This window comes from Cyanistes caeruleus, chromosome 8 (assembly GCF_971803275.1).
Source record: "Cyanistes caeruleus chromosome 8, bCyaCae1.hap1.1, whole genome shotgun sequence".
In the NCBI taxonomy this organism is placed as follows: Eukaryota; Metazoa; Chordata; class Aves; order Passeriformes; family Paridae; genus Cyanistes; species Cyanistes caeruleus.
In genome coordinates, this window is record NC_141708.1 from 33,950,151 (window position 1) to 33,968,145 (window position 17,995).

The 17,995-nt window shown below is 41.8% G+C and overlaps 1 protein-coding gene across 7 annotated transcripts in view; it reads right to left on the reverse strand.

Annotated features, from left to right (window-relative positions):
• The window catches only part of CTNNA3 (catenin alpha 3), a 399,590-nt gene that overhangs the window by 45,755 nt on the left and 335,840 nt on the right, over positions 1-17,995 (reverse strand). For all 7 annotated transcript variants that reach the window (XM_086900642.1, XM_086900643.1, XM_023930192.2 and 4 more), the window contains 2 exons: positions 11,017-11,109; positions 3,459-3,640 (listed from right to left, as the gene is read on the reverse strand). In XM_086900642.1, the coding sequence (XP_086756768.1) occupies positions 3,459-3,640; positions 11,017-11,109 (275 nt within the window). The remainder of the gene's footprint in view (positions 1-3,458; positions 3,641-11,016; positions 11,110-17,995) is intronic.

Consider the following 17,995-nt stretch of genomic DNA (forward strand, 5'->3'; position numbering starts at 1 on the left):
ATCATTGTCTCCAACATAACTGTCCTTTCTGGTAACTCAAAACTTTCATAACCTCCAATTTTCAATTCATTTTTGATGAAATCATTTAAAGCAGAAGTTGTTTCTTCTCATACACAGCTTATGATGCAGACACTGAGTATCTGTGGGCTCTCAAAAGCATCCCAGACTGTTTAATGGAACAGGGCTGAGCAACCAGTGCCCTGGGACAGCAGGGAGGGAGGGACAGGGGAAATTCCTGCAAGTATCTCAAGCTGAACTGTGACTGCAGTGACACTTCAGGGACTTAGGAATCCAACTACCATGACCTTTAGTGGCACTGGCAAACCAGGTGACGGGGACCAGGGTGAGCAGGAGAGCTGGGACATGGGATTTCCACAGGGCTGAGAGGAGCTGATACAAATCTGAGGGCTGGAAGGGCCAGAAAAAGGCAAGGAAGGCAGCAGATTTCAGGGTGCAGTGAAAAATCTCCAGAGAATTTCAAAAGCATCTGGCTGCTGGATGAGAGACAGGAGAATCACAGGTAACTCTGAAGTGGGAAGGGGCACAAAAGGAAAAGCAAATCCAACAGTGAGTTTTGGTGAGGAGTTTGATGGATGAACTCAACTGGGCGTAGAGCCCTCATCTGTCCTCTCTGTCATCCGTGTGTCTCACGCTCACTTCCAGTGCAGTAGCTGCAGAACTGCCACCCTGGTTTGCTCTCCAAAGCAAAGAGCAGAAGCCCAGATGAATTAAGGCTCAGGACTGTGGCTAGTGCCAAGTGAGGAGCCCTGCTCGACAAGGCAGCTGCACTTGGTGCTAACCAGCAGTACTACAGACAGAAAAGTTCAGCCAAGCTGCAATCCTTCAAGTACTAGAGAATTACATTTAGTTCTACTACACAATACAGGGGGACAGCTTTTGGAGGATGACTTTGCTAGATTTATTTTTTCCTAGTCTTGTTAATTTGTTTTGATATTTTCACTATATTTCTCATATTAACTCCAATATTGATGCCATTTTAGAAACAAATGTCAAGAAGCAAGAACAAATATGAGATGCTTTCAACAGTTTGCTGAGAGCTACACTCTTGTTTAAAGAAAGAGTCCATATGGCCCCATTTGGAATCTAACAACCTACAGAGTGGTTAAGAGGTAAAAGCCCAGCAATTCTCATTTACTGTTTACACCACAGAAAAGTGAAGGGGATTGTCCCAGAGACTTGAACAGGCACAAACTGCAGCACCACCAGAATTCCAGCTGGTCACTGAGTTGAACCCCTGGGCTGCTCCTTTCTCAACAGGAATTCTAAGTTCCACTGCTGTGATACAAAGCACTGTTTGAATTAGATACACATTCCCTTTTATGAGCAAAATGCACTTAGGTATGTTTATTGGCAAACACCTTTTTAATTGTAGGTCTGCTTTGGCAATGGAAAACAAAAATCCTGCTCCACTTACTACACAAAAAGCTTAGGGAAGAACAGAACAAACCAAATGCAACCCTGGGATTTTTCTTGTACATTTTTAGCCAGTCGGGAGCAAAATGAGAATATTTCCACTAAAACATTATTAAAACTGTTACAGCAGGTCAGGCCATTTCTTGCTATTTACTTCTACAGAAGACAGAGCAAAAAACCCCGAACTTTGAAAATCACTCACTGAGATTAAATACCAATGAATGCAAGGTAATACCATATGAAGAACAACAGCAATCGGCTTATGTAACGAGCCACTCAAATACAGAAATTTACTGTTTGTCTGAGTAGCTTCTGATGTAACAAACACAAAATGTCAGGATCTTTTATTTCTTCCATGCTCAAGAACTTGGGAGTTACAGTGGTGAGCTCAGACCCTAAGGTGAGTTGGTGCTTGCTGTGGGTTCTGCAATATTCATGCCCTGGGTGTCCAGAGAAGGGCAAAAGAGCTGGGCAAGGGTCTGGAGGGGCTGAGGGAGCTGGGGAAGGGGCTCAGCCTAGAGCAAAGGAGGCTCAGGTGGCCCTTCTGGCTCTGCACAACTCCCTGACACGAGGGGACAGCCAGGGGGTTGAGCCTCTTAGACTCTGCTCCCAGGGGACAAGTGCCAGGATGAGGGAATGGCTTCCACTTGCACCAAAGGGAGGTTTGTGTTAGGTATTAAGGGAAATTTCTCCACTGAAAGGGTAGTCCAGCACTGGAACAGGCTGCCCAGAGAACTGATGGAATCACCATCCCTGGAAGCATTCAAAAACACGTGGATGTGGCACTCTAGGACACGGTTTAGCAATGAACATGGTGCTGCTGGGTTAATGGATGGACTCAGTGACCTTAAGGATGTTTTCCAACCTAAGCAATTCCTTGCTCTGTTCCACAGAACAGGAGGTGAAGAGCCAGCTGTGCTTCTCAGCACATACAACTGCACCTTGGACAAGTAACCAGAGGAAAAGCCACAAGAGTTCACCCATTACTCAGACAAATACAGAATTCATCTGGCATCATTAAAGAAGAAACAAAACTTAAGGAGATATTTAAAACCAACTTCATAATGGATCACAAACTTCTCCATGCAGGTCATTATCCCCTCTCACCTGCAGGTGGGTTTGCAAAGTGCCAGTGTGATAAAATGCAGCAGGAAGAGCCTGCAGCAGAGCCCAGCTCTGTCCCACCTCACTGACACCCACAGAGATACAGAGGTTGTTCTTTGTACCCTGCACCAAAGGACTGACCTTATGAGGCACTAAATGTCCTGCAAGAGTGGCTGTGTGCTAAGGCTTCACTCATCAGCAACTATTTTACTGCTAACTAACCCGGGGAAGGAAGGACAGACAGCACCACCAATAACTTCCTTTGTTATCATCAATTTGATGAGATTTACACAACATTTAATTCAGAGCATGGCAGAAAAAAACTCCTGCACTTAAACTTGTTTCCTGTTTTAAGAACATCACCAAGCACATACTGGCTGCAGAAAGAAATACCAGCTTTGAGAGCTATCTGCTGTGGTACTCTGCATTCTTTAAACCACATCCAGCAGCACCAGAGCTGTGATGGAAGCAGCAGCAATAATGGGGTATGAAATATGTATGAGTCTGGATGTGTACTGTCACACATGGGCTCTGTACAGCGTGTTTTATGCTTGACAGCGTGCTCTGATACAAGTAGAAAGAACAACAGATGAGACAAATCTACAGCTTAAAATCGAGATTATTTTGTTACTTTTTCCCTTTCACTGAGAGCAGAAATAGAGTGCTAAAACATGTGCAAAAACCTTACCAAGAAATTAATAAGAGAGGACAAGGGCACAAAACTGGGGATAAGTATAGTTCAAAACATGAAATCCCCCAACACTTCAGTGCTCCTACCTGATGTGTTGCATTAGCTGAGCCACTCAATTTTGCAGAGATGCTGTGAGCTGACATTAAAACCTCTCTATTTGCTGCTGGAGCAGTGTGACAATGGCCTCCAGCATTTCTAAGTGTCCAAGAAGCCTTTTTTATGTACTTACCTTGTGAAGTCAGTCATCTCCATCATAATCACACACATCCTCTTGGCCAGAACGATTATGTCATTGCTGGTATCATCCCAGATTTCAATCTCAGCATCAAGCTTACTCTTGACTTTCTTGAAGTCAGCCACTTGTTCAGCTATCTTTTCCTTTTCAGCTTCAGGCAGCTGAGTCATCTTGGCCTAAAACAGAATAATTTGATTTGCAAAATACCTATGTCAGAGTTCTTTTCTTTTTTTTTTTAAACAAAACCACCACTGCACATTAATAAATACATTGTTTAAACACACTATGGCTTGAGCCAACTGTTTCAATTTGAGCACTTCTAAATTTTGAAATTTAGAAGTTTGTTGTCACTGGTTTGGGCCAAATAAATAATCTCAGTGCAATGGGGATAGTGCTGCTCCTGAAACCATTAATTTTAACACAGTGAGAGAAAGAAGATGAAATTCTTCCAAAGAGCCTTTATGAAATATGACTGATACATTTTCCTGTTTCTTAGGGCTAAGGAGCCTACAAAGATTTAAGTATGATACATGTAAAAGTTACAGAATGCACTATTGATTCAGGTATGGAATAATCAATGAAAAGGGTTAATTGTCCTGAAACACACAGGTATGCTCACTGTCTCTTCTGAGAAGGTTCTACATTCTCATTTTAGGAGCTGGGAAAGATTTAATTGTTCACATGTGCATCTTCTGTGTTTGCAGAAGACGAACAGATGAATGTGTCAGAAATCAGGATGTAAGATTACCAGAAGCTCCTGAAAATGTAGCATGGTGAGAGCAATGTTTTTGCTTCATGCTATTCCTGAGCCCCAGCCTGCTGCAGTCATGGCTCAGACACCCCTGTGGTGTCAGAACAGCCAGGGCTGGGACCCTGCATGTCCACGTGGAGCCCCTGGCCCTTCATCACAGCTCCTACCCCGGGACACAGGGGCTGCTCCTCATGGCTCTCTTGCCACCAGGGACTCACAGCTACACACAGCAATTATTAACACACTCCCATTACTCTGTAATTACACAACAAATGTTTTGTCACTTATTCTTGTTTAGAAAACATTACCTATCACCAATAAAATGCTAAGTTAAGGCCATGGCTGAATAGTTTACAGTAAATAAAATGGGTAATCAGTTCTATCCATAATGTGGATGTTTGTCAAGCCGTGCCTTTCAGAGATTTTATTTACACTGGAATCACTGTCACAGGGTTAGCTTTCTCACTTACACCAATTACTGAAAATGACAGGTCTCCCAGCACGTACCTGTAACTGCACTCACAGAATCACACAATACAGAATGGTTAATGGTGGAAGGAGCTGTCTTACAGTGGTCAGAATTACCCTACAGTCCCAGAATTACAAAGACCAGCTATCTGAAGGCTACTTGTCCCATGCTGTCAAAAAACCCCAAAATGAGCCACAGAGGGAAGAGAACTTTTATGATCTCGTACATGTTTGCTGATGGGTGGATGTCTGTGGTATTTCCTAGCCCCCAGCTTCAACAGTGCTTGGAGTTCAAGATCACAGGCCTGAATCTTGAAACCCAAGAAAGATGACATTTTAATGAGGGAACTGTGACACAGAGCATCCTGCTACCTGCCAACAATAATGAGCTTCAGGTGGAATGAGACATCCACTGGAACAAAGGGCAAAAGGAAATTGTAATTCTGACCTCTTTTCTCTCCTTTCCCTCATACTGCTTTAAAACTATGTCTGACAAAATAAAGCAATTGTATGCAGAGCCTTTTATGTACAGATTTAATTTTGTATTGAAATAGGTAATATAACACTAATTGTGAAATAAAGATCTTAACTGAATGACTATTACATCAGTGCAGGTTTATTTTGTCCAGCAGGAGAAAAATATTTCTTCACTACTTCTAAGACAAAATGTTATCATTGCAGTAGCAGGTAACAGGACTAGGTGAGAGGAGAAGTTATAGCTGTGGTATTTCCTTCCTCCTATTAAAAAAAAAAAAAAATAGATTTTTTTTTTAAATGTCCCTGACTTAACTTTTCTGAAGGCTGTTTGTCCCTGGTAGCTCCAACATTGGAGTTTGTGTTATTTGAACTGTCCCATTTGCAACCTGAGACTGCTGTTTCCTTTCATTACCTTCCATGTTTCAGTCAGCTCTCCATCAAAGAAACGGAACTTTTAAGGCCATGTAAAGACACATGGGGGGGAAGTGGTGAAGATTTTGACTCTTCTCTCCCTGGTACATTGCTGGCCAATGACATCCCAACCCTAAGAACCGGCCTTTTGCCTCCATCTCCAGCTGCTCTCCAAGGATTTGACCTTCACATAAACTTTGATTATGCTCTTGAAACCTCAGACTGACATACGTTTTTTCTTTCCTGACCCCTAAAACCAAACACCTGGCCAGATCCACACCAGCATCGTTCTTACCACCTACAGGGACCAGGAAGGAAGGAAAGGCAACAGAAAGCAGCACAATACATTCAAGCAACATCAAAGAATCTCCCTTGAAAATTATTTAACACTGCCAGCTTTGTAGGCTGGAATGTCATGTAACTCCAGAGAAGAAAAGAGGAAAACACTGTTTTTCTGCAGTTTGGTAGGTTATGAGGAAACAGTCCCCCATTTCCCAGATGAGCACATGAAAAACTTCTCAGAGCTTTTACAAGCAAGAACACAAAATAACCTGCTCGTCACATACTGCAGTTATAAGGTAATGGCAGGGATCCCAGAAGAACGGATTCACATCCCTGCTTTGTCTTGAGAGCTGAGGTTTTCATTCCACCAGAGCCTCAGCAGCCACAAGAAGCCCTCTGGTGTGTTCCTGCTCTCCTGCTGCAGTCAGCTGAACATTTGGTGGAAAAGAACAGGACCCCTGCAGATCACTCCAATCTATTTCAATCACGCTGTTTCACAACAGCTCCAGTTGTGACCCTTACCTGGCTTTTTCTTCAACAAACTTTGCACACCACTGTTGTAATACACACATGTGAGCTGGGCCCTGAGCAGCCTGAGCTGGTGAGGGGCATCCCTGCCATGGAATTAAAAGTGATTTTTGAGGTCCCTCCCAAGCCAAATCATTCCCTGAGCCCGATTCTGTTTGAGTGCCGGTATGTTCATATGTGAAATCACAGAAACACCTCTGAGTCAAAAGGGATTCTGTTAAAATGAGTAAGACATGCCCACTACCTTTGGTTACAACTTCTCCAACCGAGGGAATAGCTCTGTGAGTTTGGATAAAGAGGTGACAGGGATGATGCTGGATGTTGAGCATTCACAGCCAGGTGAATCCACACCCCCAGAGATGAACTGGGAGGGTGTGGGATGCTGACAGTGGGGAGAGGCTGTGTTTCTTTACTACCTGCTGTCACCAGCTGCCTGCTCCCAGTTTTGAGAACTGCAGCAAGCCTGCTGAAGTGCTGCATTCCTTAAACAAGCTCAGAGTGCCTCATGTGTTCTGCCATGACAGCTCTGCTGCATTTTTAGATACAATATAATTGGATAAAGCAGATTAAGAGGTAAAACTATTGGGAGATAGTAAACAAAGTGTTTAATGCCATTTTTGATCAGTCTTCACTAAGAAGGTTGGCTTAGATGATGCAACTATGGCATATTAAGGTAATTTTTCTCTGTCCTGGGGACATAGATAAAACAGCATCATGCCCTAGGTCTGGGCTTCAGCAGAGCTTTACCATCATGTCATCTTTAAAAACAACCTGGAGAGGTAAGGGCTGGGTGTGATGTGCAGTGGTGATGTGATACTGGTTAGCAAACTGCTTGTAGAGCACTTACCAGGAGCACAGAGCAAGGCAGGGGAGCCATCAGGAGAAGCTGTGGCGTTCACTGTCAGTGTCTGCCCAGAGCACACAGCACACACTCACAGGGGAAGGGGCTGGTTTACAACTCCAAGTGACCTTGGGAACTGATGTGGAGCCGTCACAGGGTGTGACACTGCAGCTGAGACAGGACTCACCCCTGAGAAAAGTCACCAGCACACAGAGCTGGCACAGAACCAGCCACAGGGAGCTGTGTGCGTGCCCATCTGGGGCTGATAAGAAAGGCAGACCTCATACAAAGCTCCTTCTCCACTATGCACACAGCAGGAAACAGTGCAAACCTCACCCCTGAGCCGTTGAGAGCGCAGGTGGCCTCACACATTTTGCAATATAAAGTATCTGGACACAACATTCAGGAATTCATTAAGCAGCTGCAGAGCACCCAAAGGAGAGAGAGACTAAAAGGACATAAAGGAAATGCTACCTTGAAGAGTAAATAAAGGTTACTGGAGTTACTCAACGTGGAGTCTCCAGAAGAGACAGGCCATAGAAAAAGGATGTACAAGTACATTAAAAAACCCCAAGGATACAGAAAGGAACCTCACACTCTCTGTGCCCACTGCAGATGAGTGCTAACGTGTTAATTGCAACACTTGAGGCATAAGGACAAAACCTTCCAACAATCCATCCATTCCAGTAATGAGCTAAGCAGACAGGGCGATGCAATTGTTCATGTGTGGGTGTCAAGAAGAAGAAGAAAACTGATTCTGTCCTGGCCAAATGGCTGGATAAGTCAAGTTCTTGAGGTTCTTTCCAGCTCTACTTTGTAGAAGTACACAATATACTGCTACCTTGAGTATTTCAGTATCTGAATCTCTCCCCTTTATGGAAATTTGGTTTGAAATTGGCAAGAAAATGAAATGCTTTTGTCTATCAAAAAATATTTTCAGTCTATCATGACTCCTGACAGGGAATTTTTTGCTATGTATCAAGTGTCAAAATTACTATTCATAGAACCTACTCAAAATTACAGTAGCTATTTTCACTAAGCTTGAATTCTTATCAGTATTTCATGTTTGTGTAGAGCTTTGATAAAAATTAAACTAAAAAATATTCTGAAATTGGCTTTTTTATTAACAAAACAGCACGTGCTTCCTGTTAATGAACGTCAGCATTTCATTTAGTGTAGGAACTCAGATGTACAGTATTTGCTACTTGAATAAAAATTGGTAATTAATCTGATGGCAACCCTAACTTCCCTTCTAACTACTTTTTATGCAAGTATCAACAGTTTTCCTTGCTCTTTGCTATTTTATCCAGGCTCTCAAGAGTTTAGTAGATTTGTAGAGCTACATAACTAACTGCTGTATTTAAAAATGAGATACAAATAAAACAATGACATAACTTAGCCTGGACTTTCTCATTCACAGAACACACTGAATCAACTTTTTATCTGCCCAAGTTATTGCACAAACACAGTGTGCAACAAAACTGTGTAAAAAATGATCATAAGCTCAGACATTTTTGTCCATGCATTCACAAAACTGTCTGCAGAACTCTGAGAAAAAAATGTGTGTGTTGCTGCCTGAGAGAGTTCTGCTCTTGCCATCTCTACATGGATTAAGTTGTGAGGTAAAACATTTTGCCTTTTCCTCAATATGTTCCCCTTAACCTGCAGCAGCAACTTAGAAATTAAGCAAGCTGTTCTCATCACTAATTTACCAACTTCAAACACTTGTAATAATTTTTCCTGATCATTAACAGGCACATTGTCTTCTAGGCTGAAAATGAACTGGGTAAAATCTTCCTCACACTTCTCTCCAAGACAGAACCCCACAACATGAAGCCACCACCTCCCTCAGGGAATTACTCTGATCATGATGGCATCAATTAGTCTGTGATAAACTTCCACAAACTGCACACCTGCACCAGAGGAGAGCTAACCTTCAGCTGGGGAAAACTGCAATAGCCCTTGGATCCACGAGCAGTGCCTGTTTTCTAGCAGCTAAGGGTTTGATCCTAAGGAACCTCTTCTTCAAGGATGTAAAATCACCCTACAAATAAGCATCAGTATTTTTATGCAGTTTAAATACCCAGAGATCTCACAGCACATTGCCCAAGCTGACCTGGATCCCCCAGCCTGTGGATGGTGCCACAGGCACTATCGTATTCATCTCAGAAATAGGAAATTATCTGAGGGAAAAGATCAAGGAAGAAACATTTTCAAGTTGAGTCAGGAAGATAAACATGGGGTCAAGTCTCAGTCCTGCTATCTCACCACCACTAACCTCTACTCTCTCTCTTTATGGAGATAGAGTCTGAAGGTATGATTAATAATACATAACTTCTTCATACATAAGGGGAACAGGATTTGCTAGTTAAGATGTAGCCTTTGTTACAAGTGGCATACTCACATCACATCTGGTTTTATAAGCTGTGATAAAAAACAGAAAGAAAAAAGGCACCAGCTCCCCGTTGGAGCAGTGAGAGCTGTGACATCGAAGAAATTACAACACTCTTGACAAAGCAAGAGGAATCTAGAGTGCTCCTATGCAGAATGAATATGGAGCCAGATACGTATAAATAAAACTGAATTATTACAGCTGAAATGCCCAAGAGAAAGAGCTCAAGGAGGAGAGAAGGCTGCTCTGCAATCTTGCCAAAGCACTTCTGTCAACACTGCACACAGCAGCCTCCCAACAGGACCCAAACTGCACCACACAAAACCACACACTGCCTAAACCTTAACCTCCATCTTCCCTACACAGATCCCTCAGACTGCCAAACAGCTTCTGGGTAGACATCTTCAACCACCAATATCAAATAGAGTTCCAAACAAGGAACAAACAAACTGCTCTTGTTTGCTGCTGCAGCAGCAAATGGATTTTAGGACCTCATAAGATGCCTTAAGATGTTGAAGACATCTTTTTTAAAAAAGTGTGTGCAGGTGTCTGTCAATATGATACTTTAGGCTGAGTGCATACATGTGTAATTTAGTCAAAGCTGTAATTTTCTGTTGTTTCTGGGGGGTAATGTGCCATTTATGGCCCCAATAACAGGAGCTGAAATCTAGGAAAATTGTTCCTTGAACTATAGTATTAGGCTTTAAGCCATGACCTCTATCTAGATGCCAGAAAAAGGAACATTTACAGTAAGTGTATTATTTTAGGCAGAAATGGAAAAAAACTAGAAATGTCCATACTGTATGGCTGTGGCTGTATTAACCACAGTCTGTATGTAACAGTCCCACCTCACGAGGAGAAGCACACCCAGAGACACCTCCCCACAGCACCAACCTGTGCCTCTGACCGCTGACAGCAGCTAGCTCCCTACCTGCCACTGTCTTCAGCATCTGCTTGCTTTGGGCCCCCCCCAAGTACGCATTACTCACAGCTTTCTTTTCAAAGAAAAGCATTCCCTTTAAGGAAGTACTCTGGTTTAGCTAACATCTGCTTTAGACTAACACTGTGATGAAGTCTCAGTTTCAATAATGGAATTAGAGCTAGCAAGAATTCCACAGCAGTCAAAGCCTGTTACCATATAAAACTGTTGGAAAAAGCTGCTGTAGGAAAGCAAAATGAAATTTTGGTGGTGGTGGTGATCCTTGCAATAAAAAAAAATATTGCAAACTCACTTTAATTGACACTTATTAGACAAGTAGATCACACATGAAACCGTGACCTTTGAAAGCTTTAGTGGATCATTTCTTACTCCATTTTGGTATCAAGTATCTACAAACTCAGGAGCACTCGTGCCTCTGGCAGCATCTGGCCACAAACAGGCCCTGCCCCGGGTCCCACTCACCCGATCTGTCTTCCCCTCCGTCTGCACGCTGGTACGGCTGCGCGCATCCTGCTCGTCCTCCAGGTCAGACACATCCTCCAGCTCCTCGGCAGTCTGTGGAAGAGGCAGCACAGGGTTATTGCCTGGCACACCGGGAAAGGAACCTGGCTGCCCGTGTCAAACACACCCTTTTGCTCCAAGGTAAGGTGTGACCAACACAGCCCTCACTAAACTCTGTTTAAACTGCTGCTACCACAGGTGTCTAAGGAGAAACCTTTACATGACAAGAATGGACTGTGAATGCATCACTTACCAGCTCCATTAAGCACTACGAGTTCCTGCACCACCAGAAAAAATAACTCTCCTTAATTTGCTATTTTTATACATGGCATTATTTCATATGCCACTGTCTACTCCTCCTAGTCACATCAACTGCCAGTTGATTCTGTGATTCTGTTTCATTTACTACAAAAAATTTTCTATACAATCTAGGTCTTCAGATTTATTTACTGCTTCTCTTTTACCAAAGTATTCTTAAAAGAAAAAGGGTTTCATGCAGAGGTTCTGAATTTTATCATAAATAGCAGCAAAAACCCACAATGAACGTGACTTTATAAAGGACACTAAATAAAACATTAAAAACAAGCTTCTTCTATCAGCAGAACACTGCACAATGAAGCATACAAGGGTTTTGGGATTATGAACAACTTAAAAAATAATATTGATTCTGCCAATGCAATAGGGCACTCGTGAAATTTTCCTTTATCAAGTAAATTCACATTTTTAAGAAGAAAAAGTATATAGAGCCAAGCTCCACAAAGCTTGTGACAGATCCACCACCACCTTGACATCTAGAGTTCCAATTAGAGGGAAATCCTGATGTTCTGAGTCCCCCAAAAGCCTGACATTCCAAGAGAAACATGACAACACCAGGACTCTTAGATAACCTTAGTAAAATAGAGGCAGAAAGAAACCCAGCCATTACTTTTACCCCATTTCCAACCAAGTCAAATAGAATGTTTTTAATCCAGAACTGCTGTATATTCCCACCTTCACTTTGTTTTTACTGGCAAGGCATACACAAAGCTGATCTGTTGAGAGGGTACTGCGTGGTTCTGTCAGTTTATTTCTGGGTCCACAGCACGGTGCTGGCACTGCATCACCCTGAATAAATGCACCTGCTGCATCTGCATCCTTTGAGAAAGCTCCTCTGTGGCCCCAGGGCGGTACCTAAACCCCAGAGCTCAACTGCAGCCTTGAAATGAGGCTCCAATCACACTCCATGCTGCAGCAGCACAATTTCACTCACTGAAGAAAATCACCATTTCTGTAACACTGCGAGAAATAACTCGATGCTGGCGCACAAGCTGGCAGAAATAGAATGCTGGGGGTGATAAATACACCTAAACTTCCTCAAGAAAACAGGCAATCAATTCTTGGGACAAAGATAAGCATAAAGCTACGCTGCCAAATTGGGGGAAAGGAACATCTTATTTTCAGGCAAAGAGTAACACTGTGATGAAGTCTCAGTTTCAATAATGGAATTAGATCTGTTAACAGATTAGCTGTTACCATACAAAAATGTTGGAAAAAGCTGCTGTAGGAAAGCAAAATGAAATTTTGGTGGTGGTGGAGAATCCTGCAATAAGAAAAAATATTGCAAACTCACTTTAATTGACACTTAATAGAGGACCAATAACATAAAGGATATTAAAACAGAGTAACTTCAGCTTCTCAGGATTACACTGACTCCCTCAGGCAGGTAGGAGCCTTGATGAAGTTTACAGAAAAAAGAAATAATTTTCCTTTTAAAGTTAAACAATACTTGGGTTATTAATACAATTTTAAAAACCACGTGGCAATTTGATAAAATTAGTTTGGCATTTTCCCCCTCAGTGATCCCAAAGGTAAATTCATGGCAGCAGAGCACCATTTCTTCCTGGGTGAACAGAAGAATCCCACATTTCCAATATAGGGATTCTTTCTTCTATAAAACATGGAATTCAAAACGTTGTGGCAGGGCAGAATGGTTAATAACTTTAAGTCAGTCACATTATACATAACTGAAATTTAGGTAATGTATTTAAGAGCTTTATACCATTTTTACCCCACAGCAAATTGAAGATATTTACAGAAATGGTTATTTTAGAGCCATCAAGAGAATTTTGTAGAATTCCACTGATCCTTTTTTCCTGTGAAGTCAAGATATGTAAATTTTACCAGCCTCAACATGGAAGCCTTAGCCAAGAGGTCAGCAAAAGGACAGCAGGATAAGCCAGCTCTCAGTGCCTTCCAAAGATGTAATCATCACTGCCTTAACCCAATGTGGCACTTTACAAAGTGCAAATGGTAGAGCAGAGATCTCCTTGAGCTGCACTGGATTCCCTCTCCAGCTCTTATTCATATGCAGAACATTGGCTCAGGCTCTAAGTGCTGCTCTCCCAAAAACCCCTCGTGGCCTGAACGCTGTCAGAAACCTTTTTGGTTTGAAATTGCCTACGTCCTTTCCATGTTAGTGAAACCTGTTTGTGGCTGGGGTGAGAAGTTCCCTGCAGAAAGCCCTCTCCCAGCCACAGGACTGCACTCCCATCGAGCTCTGCCCAAGTCATGCTCTCCCAAAGCCCATATCTGCCATGGTCTGAGTTGTTAGCACCACAGAACTCAGGAAAACAAAACAAACCTCTCCAGTTATTAAAGACAAGGGACACTTACAAGCAGAGGGAAGCTGTTGATTTATCAAAGCTTAAATCACAAAAAACTGTTGTCATTTTCAGACACATCAAAAACTGAAAATACTCCCTACTGCAATAATGAGAACAACAGAAGTAGTCACTCAATTGTTTTCTCTCCTTGTAAGCTCTTTTATGTAATCCAAAGCAAAATCTGTGATTTGTTTTCATGTTGCTCTTGTGATCCACTATTTATTACATACCTGAGACACACCTGGATCTGTTTATATGAATATTCCATGTGTGCCAACACATGGCTATTCAAAAGGAATGCCTGATGACTGCATGGCTGAGCTGGTATGAACACAGAACAGTGTGCTCACATCAACAGAAACTGCAGCACGGCTGGAGGAGAGGAGGGAGAAGCACAGAAGGAAGCTGAGAGTGTTGGTTCAGACTCACAACTGCATGTGACAGGAGAGGGAGACCTGAGTACTGTAGTCAGTGACACAATGAACACGAGACAGAAATGGCAAATTCACAGTGAGACACACTAGGAATGGGATTTCCAGTAAATGGATGGAAGAGTGCTGAAGGGTAAAATGAAGCATAAGACTCCAGCAACAACAGCCTCATGTGTAACACAGTGGTGAATGGAGTTTAGAAACAAATTTGAACAGAGAAAAATGAAGTTTCCAGCAGCCACAGGAGCAGAACTCTTGAGTAGTCTCCCCTGGAGGTGCTGGAGGAGGAGAGTGAGTTCATTCCAAGATAGAGCTCGAGCAGCCCACACTCCAAACAAGGTGCTGGAGCAGCTGGCAGTGAGAGTGAGGCACGAGGGCACACAGGACACCTGCCCCAGCCAGAGAGGAGATTCCAGTCCTTGCTGAAAAGCCTTTGCTGATCCTGACAAAAACACCTTCTATTCCTACCCATCCATTCCAGGCTGTAATTCCATTACTGTGCCTGACAAGCTACACAAGTAGTATGTACTCCTGTTCACATTCCAATGATTGTAATAAATCTGCATTCTCAGTGGGTTTGCTACTGAAAACTCAGGCTGAGGACTCCAAGTCGTATTTATAACCAAGTCTAATATTGATGAATTTGACACCTTGCTGGTGCTCAACTCCAAGCCACAACAGCAAGTCATTACTACTGCACCCAGGTGATTTCAGGATATGAATTACCTTTCCATCTATGAAATGAAAACCACTCTCTGATGACAAACCTTTTAATTTGCTTTTCTACAAGGGTTTTAAAGAGAACAGTTAATAAAACCAAGGTCTGGCCCTAGTCTTTAGATCTCTGCCAATTCTTCTTAACTGTTTGCAAATGTGCTTTTTGGTGTGTCTGGTTTTTAATCCAAGCTTTGTAGAACAATTTGTTTGACTAAGTCTCACAGCATCTTGTCCAACACAAAGTTTTTTATGCAAATCCTCCTCAAAAGTGATTATCCAAAGAACTTTATCTGTATCATTTGCTTGTAAACATCACATACAAGCCTGGAACCATCAATCCTGCCAATAAAGGCTCTCAGCTGCTAGAAGATAATGCACATACACAACATAAATGGACAAACAGGCACCATGCTATGAAAGGAAGCCATCTCCTCTTATCTAACACTCAGTTAAATGCTGACCTTCACACTGTCATTATATGCTCTTATGTTCTATCTTATCTTGGTGTTAACAGCCCCATCAGTCATTCTTTTTCACAGATCAATACTAAAACGCAGAGCAGACTAACACCTTAACAGGAGCTAAGCTGATGAGTGATGTCTTCATTTTACTACTGCAAATGCAGCTATTTGTGCTAGGTAAATCCCACAGCAACAGCAGCAATGCTTGCATGCACTCCAGGAGGATCAGAGTTAGTCTATTATGTCCTTCAGTGAGCACACTATGGCTTTACAGAGATTATCTACTCTACTGTGGACATCTGCCTAACACCCAGATTCTGAATTTTCATTTTGAATGTTTCATCCTGTCAGGCTGCACGTCACTCAGTGTAACAAACCACAGTACATGTATCACAAAAATATCATGCTCTGCAAATATTTAGCTACCCAGTGATATTTTTGTGTATTAGTCACAACACCACCATTATCCCACACTTAATTCTGCCAGATGACACGCTGCCAGAGCAAGAGTTTTGATGCACTAGAAAGAGAACAAGAAACTGCAAGCATTGTTTATCTCTTCTGACTAGCTGAGTAAGAGCTTCACATAATTGTTGCTATCTAGTCATTTAAAGTACTTTGTACGTGTTTTTGCTAAAAGCAGCTGAGTGTTGAGAACAAGAAACCCCACATCATAAAGGTCAAATTAAAATTCTTAATCTGTCAATATTGTGACATCTCAATGCCATAGTAAATACCATCCCTGTTCTTGAAATCTCTTCTTGGCAGTTCCCTTAAAATGGTATCTTTAGCATACCACACTACTGGGGATCTTGTTAACAAAAACCAACAAATGATTAATTAAGGCAGAGAGCAGAATTCTGTCTCTGACAGCAATATTGTCACCAAGCACTGGCAAGGCATTTGTCATCAAACTACAGTAAAATCATTATCCTGCCATAGCCTGTACACATTTTCATTTTCAAATGTAGGTACTGAACATTTCTTGGTACTAACAGAGAAAATTCTGCAGAATACTTTTTTATACATTAAAGTTGTAATTCCAGTTAAGCTCAGTGAAAATATAAACTTTGGTGAAGTACAAGGAATTTAATTACAAGAATAAGTGGTGATCTTTGACACTGAAATACTAAATTATTTTCAATAATAAAAGATGTTGTAGGATGAAGAGTAGAGGTTATAAAAGTAAAAAATGCTGTGAACCCACGGTGTATGGGGCAAAAGTTGCCTTGTTGTTACTGGATGTTTGGAGGTTTGGTTTGCTCATTTCACAAGTCACAAAATTCTGCTCCAGGAGATTAAAATTAAAAGTTAAAATTAATCACCATTAGAGAAATCAACAACAATTCCTGTTGTTCCAGGTCCCACTGGGCATACATTAGAATAACATTTTTCTCAACAACCAGCCAGGAGACAGGGCAGACCTGAGCTGAGGAGCATAACTGAGAAGTTTCAAATGAAAATTCTGAGTATTACCCTCCGAAAATCCTTTTAAATAAAAACTGTGAAGTTGGCATGGCTAAGTAAATTGGCACAGAGAGTTTTAGCACCTGTTTTCTACCCTAAACTACCTTTTTTTGTGCTGGGAACATGCATTTCAGCCTTGTTTTCATTGCTTCCTCCTTCCTTTCCCCAACAGTACTTTTTATGTATGCCCCTCTCACGTAAGGCCTACAGCAATTCAAACAGAGATTTACTCCTGGAAATACTGACCTAGTTATGCTGCACAAAAGCTCTGAACATATCTTTAACTCCAGAAAGTTGGAGGAAACTTGAGAGCTGCCTGCAAATCCCATCTAGTAACAGTATTGCAGCCAAAAGGGTGGAAAGATACCAGCAGGGTGAGATTTATGAATAAGGACACAGTTTTATATAAAACCAGCAGCATGACCAGAAAAGAAGCTAAGATTTCAGGGGTACAAATCCTTCACCAGGTTATCTGAGGACTCACTTAGGAACCTGGAAGATTCTCTTTTCCAGGTATTTCATTCCAAGGAAACCCTTTTCCAGGTGTAGCTTTTACAAAAGAATTTCAAATCCCTAGGAGCAAAATATGATCAAACACAGGTTATTACAATCACACAGCTCTGCTCTAAGCCAAGCCCCTGCCTTGATTCCACAAGAACCATGACAACTGCTACACAGCTTCATGCAAAGCACAGCCTCTACTTATGTTTATTAATTAAGAAAAAATCACCATATGGCTTAGAAGCTTCCATTTTCAACTCAGAAAACCAATACTTAACAAGAATAGAACCGGAGGTTTAATACAAGTGATTTGCTCTTCAGCGATCTAAAATGTATTCCCTGTTTCCTCTGCTGGGTTGACACACATTTGCTCCATCTAGTGGGAAGCTAATTAAGACATTCATGTTAATGGAAATGCTTGTTAAGCTGTTTAAAAATGGATCATGAAAAACTAATTAAGCCATTGTTCTTTTCCTAGTAATCTTCATAAAGCAAATTATATATGGCCTTATATATGAGCAGTTTATAGCTGTGTTTGAAATAGATTTCTAAACATCACCTCAACATTTGAAAATGAGAAGAGATTAGACCTTGTTTTCCCTCTCAACTACATGTATTAAAGATAAACATCTTTACTGTTGGCCTGGCTAACCTCAAAGGCAGCCAGAGAGGCGCTCTGCATTTTGCCTCTGTGAGGATTCACAGTGGATCTCATTTTTAA